Genomic DNA, 14809 nt, shown 5'->3' on the forward strand with positions numbered 1-14809 from the left:
AGTGATTCTTGTGCCTCAGCCTCTCGAGTAGCTGTAGCGGGGATTACAGGCACATGCCACCACACCCAGCTTTTTTTTTTTTTTTTTTTTTTTTGGTAGATACTGAGTTTCACTATGTTGGCCAGGCTGGTCACAAACTCCTAACCTCAAGTGATCCACCTGCCTCAGCCTCCCAAAGTCCTAGGATTACAGGCATGAGCCACTGTGCCCAGTCAATATTATTATATAATATAAAATGCTCTAAATTCTATGAGAAAATAATACACACATATCAGAGTACTGATAGTCACTCAGATACAATGATAGCAAATTACAGTGTTCTAACTATGTAAATTGTTGGAACTGTGTTCTAACTATGTCAAATGTTGGAACTGTGTTCTAACTATGGTATAGAATTTGATGGTTTTTCTCTGATTCAAGTTAAATTTTTTTCTGAAACAAATCTAAAGATAAGAGAGTACTTTCATCAGGGAAGTTGGTTTCTGCAGGATTCCCCAGAGACTTTTATTTTAGGTCTTTGAAGAGACTTGGGGCTCTCTTTTCAAAGATAAAACTTTTGAGATAATTTTTTCAACATTTTAAAGCAAAAAGTTGACAACTTTCTGCCTTAGAGATGTGGAATTGTTGACCTTGGAGTGCATCTCCCTAAAATTGGCTGAAAGTCTTGTATTTTGCGTTCTGTTTCCCACAATGTCATGAGAAACAGCCCAGGTATAGTTGGCAGTCCGTGCTAGTGCAGTGGCTGTCACTGTTTCACATGACGGCAGAGCTGGAAGGATTCCTAAAGAGCATCCAGTTCAGGGCCCATATTTTGCAAATGTGGAATGAAACTTGATCGAGGCAACAGACCCCCCATGATGCAGAGTTCGGAGACAGCATTTTGCAGGATTGATTCAGCCTTGAAAACTCACACTGCTCAATTTCAAGAGGAACTCATTAGGAACGTGCAGCCAGAGAAGCCCCAGTGGACTGATCCCTAAAAGGAGGCCTTGGGAGAAGGACACAGTCCTTGCCTAGTGGGCATGTTGGAAGGGCCGCTGATGCTGCCTGTAAAAATCCCCTCCATGCTAGGGCAGGTAGACCATTCAGCACAGAGCCAGTGTTGTGATTCTGAGTGGATAAAGTTAGAATAATTACGTTCATTTGCAGTAGGTCTAGGGTCATCAACCATTCCAGTTTGCCTGGGACTGAAGGGTTTCCCAGGATGTTGAACTTGCAGTGCTAAAACCTGGAATGTTCCAGGATAACCGGGATGAGTTGGTCACCCCAATTTAATCAGAGAATACAATTTGTAAAGTTCTCCTGTGTCACCTTCTATTTGTTCAGCATTTCTGAATCTACACAGAGCTCCTGCCCTGATCTAAAATCTATGCCACTTTGAGTCGCTTTTCAGCGCTAGATATCTATAATGACATAGACATAACTGATGTATTGTCTAGGACTTGGGACAGTCCAAAGGAATTTGGAAAGCCTAAATACCTTGACATGTCTAAACCAAATTTCTACCTATTTTCCACTGAATAGCTGTGGCCCAGGGCTAGATAGCGGCTTTAAAACAAGACAGGTCTTTGCCTGAAATCCATTCATCTTTTTATTCCTATTTTTATTTTTCCTTAATTATTGATCTAAGAAAACAAATAATAAGCACAACTTTTCCTAAATATCCTCCCGACATTATGCATCCTCCCTGTTGTAGCTTTTAATCTATCCCTGTTACTGCTACTTCTCAAACCTAAACGTGCACACAGATCACTGGAAGGATCTGGTTACATTTCTGACAAGTGCCCAGGTGATCCGCCTGCTGCTAGCCCTGCGATGATGAGCAGTGGGCTCTTCCTTCGCCTTCTCCCTGGTTCCTCCTTGTATCGAAGGAAGGTGGTTCCCCGAGTAGCTGAATGAGAAGTGAGGCGTGACACTAACTGTGCCTGTAGCCGTCTCGTAAATGGCCAGTGGTGCAGTTTTAGGTGCTTAGATCCAAGCCCTGGTGACAAGCCGTTTTGTGGCTCTTCTGTCACATGTCTGTGATTCTGTTTTCCAGAGAGCAAGCCAGAGTGACCCACCCAGAAGGTAACTGTTTTGTAGCGTCTCCAAGTTTTCTCTCTGAGGTTATGAAATAGATGCAGAGGTAGCTCCTCGCAGAAGTGCAGGATTCCCCGCTGTGTTAAATCTTCATTTTAACTTTGTATGTGAGATGTCCTCTCACTTTATTACTTTCAGCATATATTAATGCAATTGTTTCTTTTAAAGTAAATTAGTGCCTTACTCACTGGAGAACCATCCTAGCCCTAGCAGTTTGTCCCATGCAAGTTCATCTTCCTTCTCAACCTTGGATTCACAGTGCTACAAGCTGAGTGTATATTGCAAATCAAGAAACAACTTTTTTTCTGTTGAGAAATGCTAAAGACGTTTTTCTGTCTCTCCTCTTACAAAGAAAAAGACTGCACTGATTGTCACTTTAACACATTAAAGTGTGAGGATTAGCACTCACTCATTTGAACCATAAGTGGATACTTACAGGAAACTTGCGTAAGAGGCATAAGGATACTTTCAAAAAACTTGCCTAGGGCAAGTCGTGCTTTATTTAATCACAACCGGAAACTTCTTATTTTTTTAATGAGTCTGAGTAATAAAATGTCATTCATGAAAAGCCAGTCCCAAGAATGCAGCATTATTTACTCCCACTAGAGATCAGGCCTCCTAGCCCCAGGGGTGAGTAACATGTCCCGGCAAGAAACTGGGCTGTTTTGCAAAATAATTTTATGGATGGGAGTTTCCTACTCAAACACTTGTATTTTCTCCTATTTCAGGCTGTTCCTCAAGATGTGTCAGGTTTATAAAAATTAAATCTTCAGTTATAAGAGCAACTAAAAGGAAACATAAGTACCAGTGAGAGAGACAGAAAAAAAAAGCCTATTCTTAAAACGCTGAAAGGACCCTGCTCACAGGAAGGCTATTTACCAGAACATTCCCAAGAGGCACTCTCAGTTTGGGCTCAGTCTGAGGCATCTACCTGGAATTCAGTTTTATTTTTATTGCTTTTTAACCATTTGAATTTCTGAGAAAGCAAGAAAAGTGTCCAGCCCCACCCTGTCACTCCATCCCATTCGGATGGGTTGGATTTTCCTTCTGTGGATGCGAATTTCATGTGAATTAACTGGCTGTTTCAGGGGAACCCAGTGCACCTAAGCTCGAAGGGCAGATGGGAGAGGATGGAAACTCTATTAAAGTGAACCTGATCAAGCAGGATGACGGCGGCTCCCCCATCAGACACTATCTGGTCAGGTACCGAGCGGTGAGTGGCCTCCTTCTCAGACTTCACCAGAACCCTGAGACCCTGACACCCAGCTTGCTAGGGAAACAACAGGGGCAGCCCAGGTGGGGCAGGGGTGGGATGGGGTCTTACTCTGTGTCTGGCAGGTGGCCCATGGGCCCTGGCCATGGCTTAAAATCCCAAGATGGCCCTACAGCTGTTAGGTCATGTTCACACTGGGTCCATTTGAAAGCCTCTTAGATGACTGTGGTGGTGACAAACTCATACCATGGTTGATTTTTCTGTGTCTTGAACTTTTCTACAAAGTTATTTTGCCATTATCTAGTACTTCTCTTAAATGCCATACTAATATATAAGAATCACTACCTTGGATAAAATGTGTATGGTAGGCCGGGCACCTGCACTGTCACTGTGACCACATGCATTTTCTCTGCACGAGAACCCTGTGTGGTAGGTCTGACCATTATCCCCTCTTTACAGATGAAGTAAGTGGGTGCACAGCAGTCAGTAAGTGCCGGATCTCACACAGCTGGATGAGGCAGTTTAAATCCAAGCCTGACTGAGAGACTGGGCTCTCCCCACTGCCCGAGGCTGCCTAAGGTCCTCAAACAATCCTTGTTCCCTCACCAGCCCTTCACCTGGCCACCTGAGCTGTCCTAATCCTGCTAACAGCAAGTTGGCTCTAAGCCATCTTCTCCTGGTTTGCTCACCAGCCACTTAAGATTCCCCTCATTCCACTTTGATCCGAATCCCACACTGAAAATCACCCTTTCCATTTGGTTTTAGAATGACACTTGGTCATCTTCAACTACAACCAATGGCTGAGAGATTTAGAGGCCACATCTGAACACTGAGAATAACCTCTTGCTAGGGTTTTGTAGTAGAGAAAAGAATGAACAAGGGAGCAATCTCCTTTCTTCACATAGCCCCAAGGAAGACTTTTTCTAGGAAGCTGAGTTACTTCCTCTCTGCCTTGTGATCAGTCCCCCGTGGAAGTGATAGGTCTTTAACTGGCTAGCCTTCTGGAGAGCTGGTTCAGCACAGAGCCCTGCAGGCACACTTCTCAGCTGGGGAGGCCTTGTTCCCACTTAATTTGTAAGCAGGTGTGAGCTGAAATAGTAGGAAAGGCCTGTCACTGCCCTAAGGCCCAGTCCAGAGATCCCAGTGACTGAGAGGTCCTCATGGCTTCCTCACTGCCGAGTAGGGCACAAGGATTGGGCAGGTCATCCCCAATATCCCCTTGGAAGCGGAGGTGTGGTAGGCTGGGATGCCTTTCCAATGGTTTTCCTGATGTGGCCCCGTGGACAGAACACAGGTTTTAGAGCCAGACAGACATGGCATCCAGTTCTAGGTTTACTACTTATTCTGGAAGAATAGGTCACCTAATCTTTCAGAACTTCAATTTCTCCATCTGTCAAATGCGGATAAAATAGCTTACTGAGTTGTTATAAAGATGCATTATAATATATGCAAAGAGCCTGAAATGTGCCTGACACTTGGAAACCTTTATAAATGGTCACTACGGTTGCTGCTAAGAGGCAGGCTCAGGCTGGAACCATCTCCTGTGTGAGATCACGTCGGATGTCTGAGGAACCACTGTGGCTGCAGCAGGCAGCCCTGCATTAGAAAGACACAACTGGGCACAACACTGAAATGTGTTAGATTTTAACAACCTTAACCACCCTCTCTCTCACTTCAAAACCTCATTCATGTTTGCTAAATATTATCATTTTATATTATGGATAAGTATAATATAACATACATTTTCTCTAGATTCTGGTTGTCTCTTGTATAATGATGTTTGCCAAGGAAGACAGAGAAATGAAGAGGAAAGATACCTGAACTGCTTTGTTTTAAATGAAAATGGAGCCACATAGTGATATATATATACATCCTAGCTTACAGCATAGCCAGACTTTCTGGTTAGACTCTAAGGAAACTAGAATTCCCCTTCCAGCACTACTAGCATTTGCCCATACGGCATGAGCACTGTCACATTCCTAAAGCCATCTCTTTGGCTGGTGCAAACCCTTTTGCCTGGGAGGACTGCTTTGCTGTAAGATAGCTCCTCATCCAGCCTTAGCCATGGGCCTACAACAGCTACCAGACCACTGTCCAGGTGACAGTGCTATTGTGTTCTGCCCTTCTAAGGAGCAGCCTGTCGTGCAATAAACATCTATCAAGCCTTCTTGTGTGCCCAGCAGATACCCCAGGGCATCTGCCTTGTGAAAAGACCAAAGATTGCAAAAAAGGTGGGCTGTGCAATTGTGAAACCGTCTGAAGACTTCTCAGGCCTTCCACGTCTTCTTCCACAACTGTTTGGTGAGGGAGGTGGTTACCTAATTATCGTTCTCTGTGGACCCTTTGAGCAGCCCACTGTTGGACTTGACAGCAGAACTGAGTCCTGAGGTACCACCATCTATTTGTTGCAGTTACAGAGACCAGGCCACACGGCATGGAATAGAAAAACCTTATTCAGTCCAACAGACGTTTGTTGAGCTCCCTACTAAAGAAAGGAAAGATCATGAGAGGAGGAGAAGATAAAGAGAGATTGATTGATGGGAACAAATGCAGTTTGATAGAAGAAATACAGCCAAGCGTTTGATAGATCAGTAGTGTGACAGTAGTTCACAATTACCTATTGTATATTTCCAACTAGCTAGAAGAAAATAATTCAAATGTTTCTAGCCTGAAGAAAGACAAATATTTAAGGTGATGGATATTTCAATTACACTGGCTTGATCTTTACAAATTAAGTGAATGTATTAAGTTATCACATGTACCCTGAAAATATGTATAGCTATTTTGTATCAATTAAAACTGTTATTTTCAAGAACACAATTAAGAAAAAAAAAGGAAAGATCATAGTTTTGGGCCCAAACGAACTTAGCTCCAACCTTGACTACAGGTGTGATTTTACGTTAGTCACCTTACTTCTCTCTCACTTCCCCATCATCGGGTTTAGTAAGAGCCTGACGAAACCCCACAGGCATGTTGTAGGAATACAACGAGAAAATGTGTGTAAAGCTTCTTGTAGTGCCTAGCGCTTAGTAAGGGCGCAACAAAAATAGTTTTTATTTTTAACGAAACTGGAATCTACACAGTATTCACACATCAGGAAGGTGAGTCACACACCTTAACTTAAGCAGCATCCTGAAATATGACAAGAAACATACTTGTTTTATTACTCTTCTAAGACATCTTTTTGCGTATGTCCCCAGCACCAGAGTATAGCCTGGGAGACAGGGATGGTGCTTGAGTCTCTGCATGCCCTGAAGGTGATGGGACCTTGACAGGGTTGGCTCAGTGCCACACTGGCATCTGCTGCTGCTTGTGTTTGCCAGCATGCAAGGTTGACCTCCTGACCTGTGCAATTTTTCAGGCTGGTAAAGAATAAAGACCATGTCCCATCACTGCTTTTTTTTTTCTCTTCTTCTTCGTTTTTTGGTTTTTTTTTTTTTTGAGACAGAGTCTTGCTCTGTCAGCCAGGCTGGAGTGCAGTGGCATAATCTTGGCTCACTGCAACCTCCACCTCCTGGGTTCAAGCCATTCTCTTGCCTCAGCCTCCAGAGTAGCTAGGACTACAGGTATGTGGCACCACGCCCAGCTAATTTTTGTATTTTTGGTAGAAATGGGATTTCACTATGGTGGCCAGGCTGGTCTCGAACTCCTGACCTCAAGTGATCCACCCGTCTTGGCCTCCCAAGGTGACTGGGATTATAGGCATGAGCCACTGCGCCCAACCCCCATCATTGCTTCTTATTTCCATGATTTCGCACCAAAAGTTATTGAGTCCCGTAAGTTCTGCCTATTATCTGGTCTTACCAGTACTTCTGTCTAAAGCTTTTCTGGTCTCTTGTATCCTTCTTTTGGTCTCTTGTATCCTCCGAAGCTCTCCTCCGAGTGGAAACCAGAGATCAGGCTCCCGTCTGGCAGTGACCACGTCATGCTGAAGTCCCTGGACTGGAACGCTGAGTATGAGGTCTACGTGGTGGCTGAGAACCAGCAAGGAAAATCCAAGGCAGCTCATTTTGTGTTCAGGACCTCGGCCCAGCCCACAGCCATCCCAGGTATGGCTGCCTCTGCTTTCTGTTTGTTTCCCGCTTTGAATTAATGCACAAGTGCTGCACCTCCTAATGCGCCTGAAGAACCCTGACAACTTGCTTGCTTACAGCCATCCTCATGATTGGTTGCCCATGCAAAGCTTAGTTTTGCCTTGTACCTATCTGTGCAGTGGGGTGAGATGTACTGGACCCCCAGGAAGGCTTGGCCAAGCATCCTGGAGAAAAGGTCCTATCCCATTTGGCCTTGAAGGACTGATGCCAATCAGTCCATTGGACCCCTCAGATGGGAAGTGCTCCAGCTCCAGCCTAGCCTTGGAAGTTGGTTGAGTAAGCGTCCTTTTTTGAGACCTTATCTGCCATCTGCCACATCATACTTGGACCACATAACTGTTTCTAAGCACTTTCTATCTGATGCTTGCTTTATCAGCACAGCCATGGTCCAAATCTCTTCTCTGTGATGACCCCAAGAGAAGGAAGAGATGATGCCCAGTTAGTTACAAACCCTATCTACCAAAGGCCTCTCAATGGAAACATACATTAAATTGAACCACTTGTAATAGAACAAGTGGAGAAAATAGACGCTGGAAAGCACCATCAGTGAAAGCAATTCAGTCTGCTAGAGACTGTGATGGCAGCAATTCTCCTAGTAGATGCAGATCTGTCTCCAGGGATCCAAGACCTAACCTTGCCACTGATGGCCAGTCTCCTTATTGGCCAAATCCCTCAGAGAAGAAGGAGCTCTTCAACTGATCACTCTGCTTTTCCAGACCATCCAAAGGCCAACCATAGGCAGGAGAGGTGGGCATACAACATACAGCTGCAGCCTTTTGGGGGCCCCATATACTCTGCCATGTTCAAGTGTGGTGGGAAGATGGCCTTAGGCAGCCCCCCTCACGCCTACCCTGTCTTCAGTGCTTGCCCAGCTCTTGGCTCTGTGGTCATGATTGCTCCTCCCAGGGGGAGACAGGCCAGAGGGCTGTGGGCTGCCTATGATTCAGGGATGTATGTGCAAAAGTGGGCTAGGACAGCAGCAACCAAACAAGATCAGTGTGTGGTTCCCAGTGGTTGTTTGTACATGGGTGTGTGTGTCTGGGAGACGTGTGCTGGACCTCCAGTGAGTTGGCAGGTGAGTTTTAAACTGTAGATCAGAAGCATCAATTGGTGCCCCCTGCACTGTCAGGAAGGCTCCCCAGTGCTTGCTGGGGTGGGTGTTTCTCCACAGTTGCTGGTCAGATGGTCGGTGCAGAAGGCAAGGCACGTGGGTGAGGCTGCAGGAAATGTCCTCATTATAGCTTAATAGGATGTTCAAACGGAGGTTCTCCTTGTTTTTCCTCTGCCCCTTCTTTCTCTCCATTCTTTGGTCCGTTCCCTTGCAAACGACAGTCCGGGGTGAATGTCCAGATCTGTCCGGCCTTCATGGGACACTTAGGAGGTGAGATCAGGTGAGGCTTGAGTAACCCCTTTGCAGCAAGACAGATTCCTTATGGCAATTGCTTCCTGGGGTGAGACTCACTGGGTAAGCTGTTTGGACCTGCTGTGTTCACATGCTGGGTACTCCTAGCGGTACTGGCTTCTGTGGTTTTTGTGTCAGAGACCGAAATTCCGGGTAGACCTTGTCCTCCAGAGTTGTGCCTGCTGGAGACGTCAGAGTCCTTCTTGTGAATCGCCCAGGTGCCCGCTTAAGCCAGAGAGGGCTGGGGGATTGCTCACCTCACCAGTGATGGCTCTGTGGCTCTCCTGCACAGGTCTGAGAAGGTGGTGGCTGTGTTCTTGGTTAGACTTTCCTGGCCATTGAATTGGGATCCGAGAATAAAAGCTCTCTGAATGACAAGTTGGACATCTGTGGTTGAATTCTGTGGTCAGCAAACAGGGTAGAAGGTGAAGAGGGGAGCAGAACGAGACTTCCTTTAACAGCACTGGCGTGGGGGACTTGTGGCATAGGAAGAAAAGCCTGCTTCATCTCTGACAAGGCGATCCCCAATCCCTATGCACAGTGTGCTGACTCATAGTGCAGCGATTGAATGCATCTCCACCACTATGGGTAAAACACGCTAGACACTAGAAGACGATACACTTGCTGGCTGTATCTAAGAGGCTTCACCTTAGTGAAAGGTAACACTCTCCTAATCAAACTCTTGTATTTTACTGTGGAGGCTTCTGTTCTCTCACTTTAATTTCATTTGCTCGCTGATCCCTAACCCCCAGATTAACCCTGCTGTGCTGCTTCTGGCATTGCTGAGCTTCTGAACTGGCCTTATGGTATTGATACCGCACTGAACCCTCTCTAACCTTTGTCAATTTAATTTACTAAGTTGAATTAACCTGTAATTCTGTGTTTTCTAGCGTTGACCTAATTTTTTTTCTTTTTATCTATTTTTTTTCTCTGTTTCTGTCTCTACCTTCCCTTTCCTTCTCTCCCCCTCCCCTTCCTGTGTCTGTCGTCACACTTGTCACCTTGGACGTCACTGGGACATCCCCACTGCCACATTTGTTTTTAAACAACCACATTCTCTCTGGGGACCCATTGCCTGACACCTGCAGCAACCTTGGGAGGCAGTTCTGCATCCTACACCTTTGTCTCATTGCTTTTCTCTGCAGTGACTCTGCTTTTGCTCTGTTAGGAACTTGAACACAAAAATTAAATTTGCTTAAAAGCCCAGTTCCTATGAAAAAGATCAGTGCCCCCTTTGGAAGAACCTGGCAGGACCACCATGGCCACAGCTGCTGAGCGACCATTCTGTGTGGAAGAGAAGGTTTTGCGATTGGAAAAAAGCTTTACCTCCAGACATGTTACCACTCACAGATACTTTTGTGCTACTTCATAAGGAGTTTGCCCCCTTTTTAATGGCAGTAAAAAGAATTTGAGAGCTCTTTCTTTAAATGCTATTTTTTAAAAACCATCATGCTAGGTTTACAGAGAAGTTTCTGCATATCTGCTACTTGTTGCATTTTGTGTTCAAACCTAAATATGATGTAGCAGAGGAAGAATTCTAAGTACCTTCTAAAGCTTGTGTTAGATTGTTAAAATCACCATGCATTCCCCCTCATTCTAACTCTGTGCTCCTTGTCCTCCCTTCAATAAGTAATTGGCTTTGCTTGCAATTAAGCATTTAGGTGCCCATGTTAAGAGAGCCAGACCACACTGACTCACATGAGCATTTTGCTGACATGATGGGCAACTTAAGTCACCCCTGTTGCCCATGCACTGGAAAAAAAGTTGAATTTGTTGGATATTTTCTGGGGCTGATGAACGTTCTGGGATGTGCTTTCAGTCCTCGTATTACGGCCAGCACCTCACACTGTCTCTGTGAACAGGGCCAAGCCGTGATGTGCCAACAAGTGTCAGCTTCGAAAGGTCTTTGCCTCCCAATCGGGGTGACTCCCCTGCTGCCTGGCAGCATGTCACAGATCAGCACAGAGTGGGGCTGTGGTTCAGCAATGACCCACAGAATGGCTTTGAGCATCAGTCTACAGGACAGGTTGGAAGCATCCACTGTGAACCAGGCATTAGTGCCCTACCTGGCCTCTGTGTGTTCAGTAGAGAAGAAGGGGAGGGACAGGCCACTCCCAGACTGCTCAGCCCAGGAGGGTTAATAAATTGGGGCCGAGCCAACCTGGCAGTACTTCCTGAATGCCCCAGCCTCTGTATTGGTGGGTTGGTTCAGTGACATTTTCTAAACTCTCCTGAAAACCCAGCTGCTCCTCCCTGCTGCTTGGGAGTTCACCCGGGAGAGAAAGTGGGTGTGTTTTGTTAAGGTCCCTCGTGGAGACTCAGGGCTGAATCCTGCTTGGTAATATCAGTGTGTGTGCTTGGGGATGGACCTTCTACTGAATAAAAACTCCCTCTCTCCCCCCATTGTGGTCACATATCATTCTACATATCTCATCTTTGAGCATCTCCACGGAAGCTTGATTTTTGTTCTTTTTGGTTTCTTTATGTATTTTTTTTCTGTTGTTATTATTTTTAATGTTCAAAGACTAGCCTTTCCCTTTGGGATTCCAAATGACCCCATGCTGTGGTCTGAGGGGCAAAGCCACCTATGTTGGCGCTCGCCATTAATCCCTAGCGCTCAGTTTAGAGGCTCACGTGCAGACATCAGAGGCTCCATGCTGTGCAGTAGCTCAGGCAGGGTAGTGCCTCTCACCCCAACCACAGAACTCTCCCCCGCTGGAGTCCCAGATGGCACTTCACACCAGGGCAGTGGAGGCAGGCATGGTTCTTGGGCACAGGGCAGAGCATAAGGATCACAGGTCAGTGTGGGAGAGCTACTGGCTCTTAGGATCGCCTTGGGCAGAAGTCACATGGCTTCACCCTAGTAGGGCCCAGTTTGGGAGTCTGCCTCCCCCTGATCCCAGGACCACCCACAGGAGAAGGGCAGTGTCCATCTTTCTGAAGGGACCCTTTGGAGATCTCGTCCTAAGTGTGGAGAGGACTGACGTGGCCCTGTCCCCTCAACGCATCCCAGGGTCAGGCAGGTCTCAGCTGAAACAATGTCAGGGTCCTCAAGGGTCCCATTTAGACAGACCCATGGCTTGTACCAGTGCGCCTCTCTAGCTCACACCCACTCCCACTGGACACTGAGTTCCCAGTGATGGCTGCAGCCCTCAGAGACCCTGCAGGAGTGAGCGCACCCCACCTTGCTCAGCTGCACCCCACTCCCCTGTGCCCTGTAGTTGTGCTGCCCATGCTCCACACACCACGGGGCTCCTCTGCTCATTTTTGGACTATTTATACGGCAGGTTTGGATCATGTTTTTCTACTAACAAGAATGCTAACAATGTTGTGTAGATAATCAGTGAGGCCTTTATGAAGTTTACACCTTTGCATTATTAAAGGAAATAACAGTTCATGTGAACTCACCAGCGTGGCTTGATTTTATTCAATAGTTGTGTCTGACAAAGCATCAAAGACCCTTTTCCTCCACCTCACATGTACCTGGATAAACGATTACCTAGAAAAATAGTAGCCTGGTGAATGGAGTTCTAACCGAAGGAAATACTTCTTCTTCCTAATGGGGAGCAATCTCGTTTTCCCAGGGATCCTAAGAGCTGTTAAGAGGCATCGCTGCCTTGGAGTCCCCAGCAGGCAGCGGGAGGGGAAAATGCCTTTGCAGAACAGGGGAGGTGGTCACTATGGGTGAGGATAGGGCCACACTCTGAGCCACCAGATGCACAACTCTGTGGCAAGGCCACCTGATGACACAGCAGCCTTTATACTCTCCCTAACAGAGGCTGCACAGAGTGAGCTTGTAGAGAGGGAATCTGAGAGAAGATTCTCTTTGCAAATGTATTCTATTGATAATCACACTTAACTCAGACACATCCTGCAAGCCCCTGAGACCAGCCATCTGTTTAGCTGATTCAAAGGAGCAAGCAGACATGTCAGGGGCTTATGAGTGAACCAGAACCCCAGCTCGGCAGTTCCAAGAGTCTGACCATCTTCTGGGAGTCTTGGGGGTGAAGAGGGCACTTCTGCTGCACCAGGGTCTCATGGCACAAGGACTCAGGCCCATCTGGACATTCGTAAAATTTGAGACCCGTGTTCCCATATTAAAGCATACAAAAGTAGGCATCTGTGGGTCTCATTCTTGGAGCAAGCCAGTTCCTTCTTTAGTGCCAACCCCTCCCAAGCCAGGAATCACAGAAGATGGACAGCTCCAGCTTCGTCATCTCCTTGTCCTGGGCAGCTCTGACCTCGAGGTTATGGGGAAGCTCTTCCCCAGAAGCCTTCTTTGCATCCAAGGTGCATGGGTGAGTTAGTCAAGGGAGGGCCGAGGGAAGACCATAGCAAAGACAGACCGCTGGAGGTTTATAGTTTTCCTTTTGTGAAATATTACACAAGAGGCAGGAGATGGCCTTTGTTCTTCTAGTTATCTTGGACTAAACAATTCTGTGATACTCACTGAGAGGGAATGGGTGTTGGCTTTTGCTTTGAATACCCTGCTGCCCATTTCACAGCCTGTCCCTTCTTCATAGCCTCTTTTTTGTAAAAGCCACAAACATTCTCTTCCTAGCTTAAGGAGCATCTCACGTGCTTGAGGAGTTTAGACTCAGTGGTGGTGAACAGTGTGGTCCCTTTTCCTTTGGGGGATACTCTTCATTTTATATTCAATACATTAGGTCAAGTTTGTTTTCAGGGTCACTGGGTGAGACAGTGCAGTGCACCCTGGGGTGGCAAATCCCATGAGTTGTGCACCTGTTCCTCTTTGTGATGCAGGGGAGGGAAGACCTAGGAGTGTGGTCCTCATGAGAATCAACTGGGCTGCTTGTTCAGCTCCTGATTCCTGAGCCTCATGCCCAGTGATTCAGATCTCATAGAGCTGGGGAGCCCCAGATGCTGAATTTTTAACAAATGCCCCAGGAATTCTGCTACAGGTGGAGATACATTGAGTTTAAAGGTATTTTTCATGCAAAAATAAAATCACAAGGACCAATGATTAAAGATGGGACCTACCGAGCTTGTTAGTCTTGTAGGAAAAAGTCTTTCTCAGTCCACACTCTGGAGGATACTGGCATTAGGGAACCGGTGCCATGTGCCAGGCAGTGTAGAATGTATGACTTAGAATGACAGGCTCTTGTGGTTGAAGAGACAGTCTCCACCCACGCTCCTGCCCAGTGCAGGAGCCTCATCCACAGCCTTACAGCATCCCTGCCAAGGCGTGTTCCGGCCTCTGCTCGAATGCCTTCAGCATCAAGGAGCTCACCTCTCAGAGCAGCCCACACTATGTTGGATTAGCCCTGTTTATTAGTCCTTTCTCAGATGGAGCTAAAATCTGCCACCACCGTAATTTCCACACGTTGGTGCCATATACAGTAAGATTACTTCTTCCTAGAACACCTTTAAATATTGGGAAATAGCGTTCTCATCTCCAGACTAAACACTCATGCATTTGTGCAACAAATATTCTTTGGACATTTTCTGTGAATCAGGACTGTCCTAGATGCTGGGGAGATACAAGAGAGACAGGCAGGATACCTGCTGGGATGTCCTAGAGGGGATGGCTAGATCATAAGCATGTAAATGAACAGAAAGTGGCAGATAGTAGTAAGAAGAGAATAAAACAGGCTAGCAGCATGGTAGATATTGGCTGGAGGTGCCACACTAGATAAGAGATCAGATAAGGCTTCTCTGAGAAGGTGACACCAGGACTGAGGCCTGCAGGACAACAGAGAGCCACCCCGGAGGGAGAGTTCCACGCACAGAATCATCAAGGCCCTAAAGCGGGACGAGCTGGGTGTGTTCAGCAGGCAGAAGGGAGGCTGCTGGTTCATGCCATGAGGCCCAACAGAGGGGTGGGCAGAGCCTTTTAGACCGGGAGAAAGACTTTGAATTTTATATTCAAATGAAAGGGGAGGCTGCTGCCCTACTTGTTTATGCCACAGTTCAGAAGACTTTTCCCTGCCTGGCCCTCCCCTGGATGTGCGCAGTGCCAGCGCCGCCCTCCAGCTGGGTCTGACGAGCACAGAGCAGTTG

General features: G+C 46.6%; 1 protein-coding gene across 6 annotated transcripts in view; it reads left to right on the forward strand.

Moving 5' to 3' along the window:
* Positions 1 to 14809, forward strand: part of NCAM1 (neural cell adhesion molecule 1) — a 313732-nt gene that overhangs the window by 288296 nt on the left and 10627 nt on the right. For 4 of the 6 annotated variants that reach the window (XM_011977014.1, XM_011977015.1, XM_011977016.1 and 1 more), the window contains 2 exons: positions 3168 to 3292; positions 7164 to 7341. In XM_011977014.1, coding sequence (XP_011832404.1) covers positions 3168 to 3292; positions 7164 to 7341 — 303 coding nt within the window. Of the gene's footprint in view, positions 1 to 3167; positions 3293 to 7163; positions 7342 to 9876; positions 11941 to 14809 lie in introns of those variants that run through there. The other 2 variants (XM_011977017.1, XM_011977019.1) reach the window with 1 other exon arrangement.

Source organism: Mandrillus leucophaeus, unplaced genomic scaffold (assembly GCF_000951045.1).
Source record: "Mandrillus leucophaeus isolate KB7577 unplaced genomic scaffold, Mleu.le_1.0 Scaffold172, whole genome shotgun sequence".
Lineage (NCBI taxonomy): Eukaryota > Metazoa > Chordata > Mammalia > Primates > Cercopithecidae > Mandrillus > Mandrillus leucophaeus.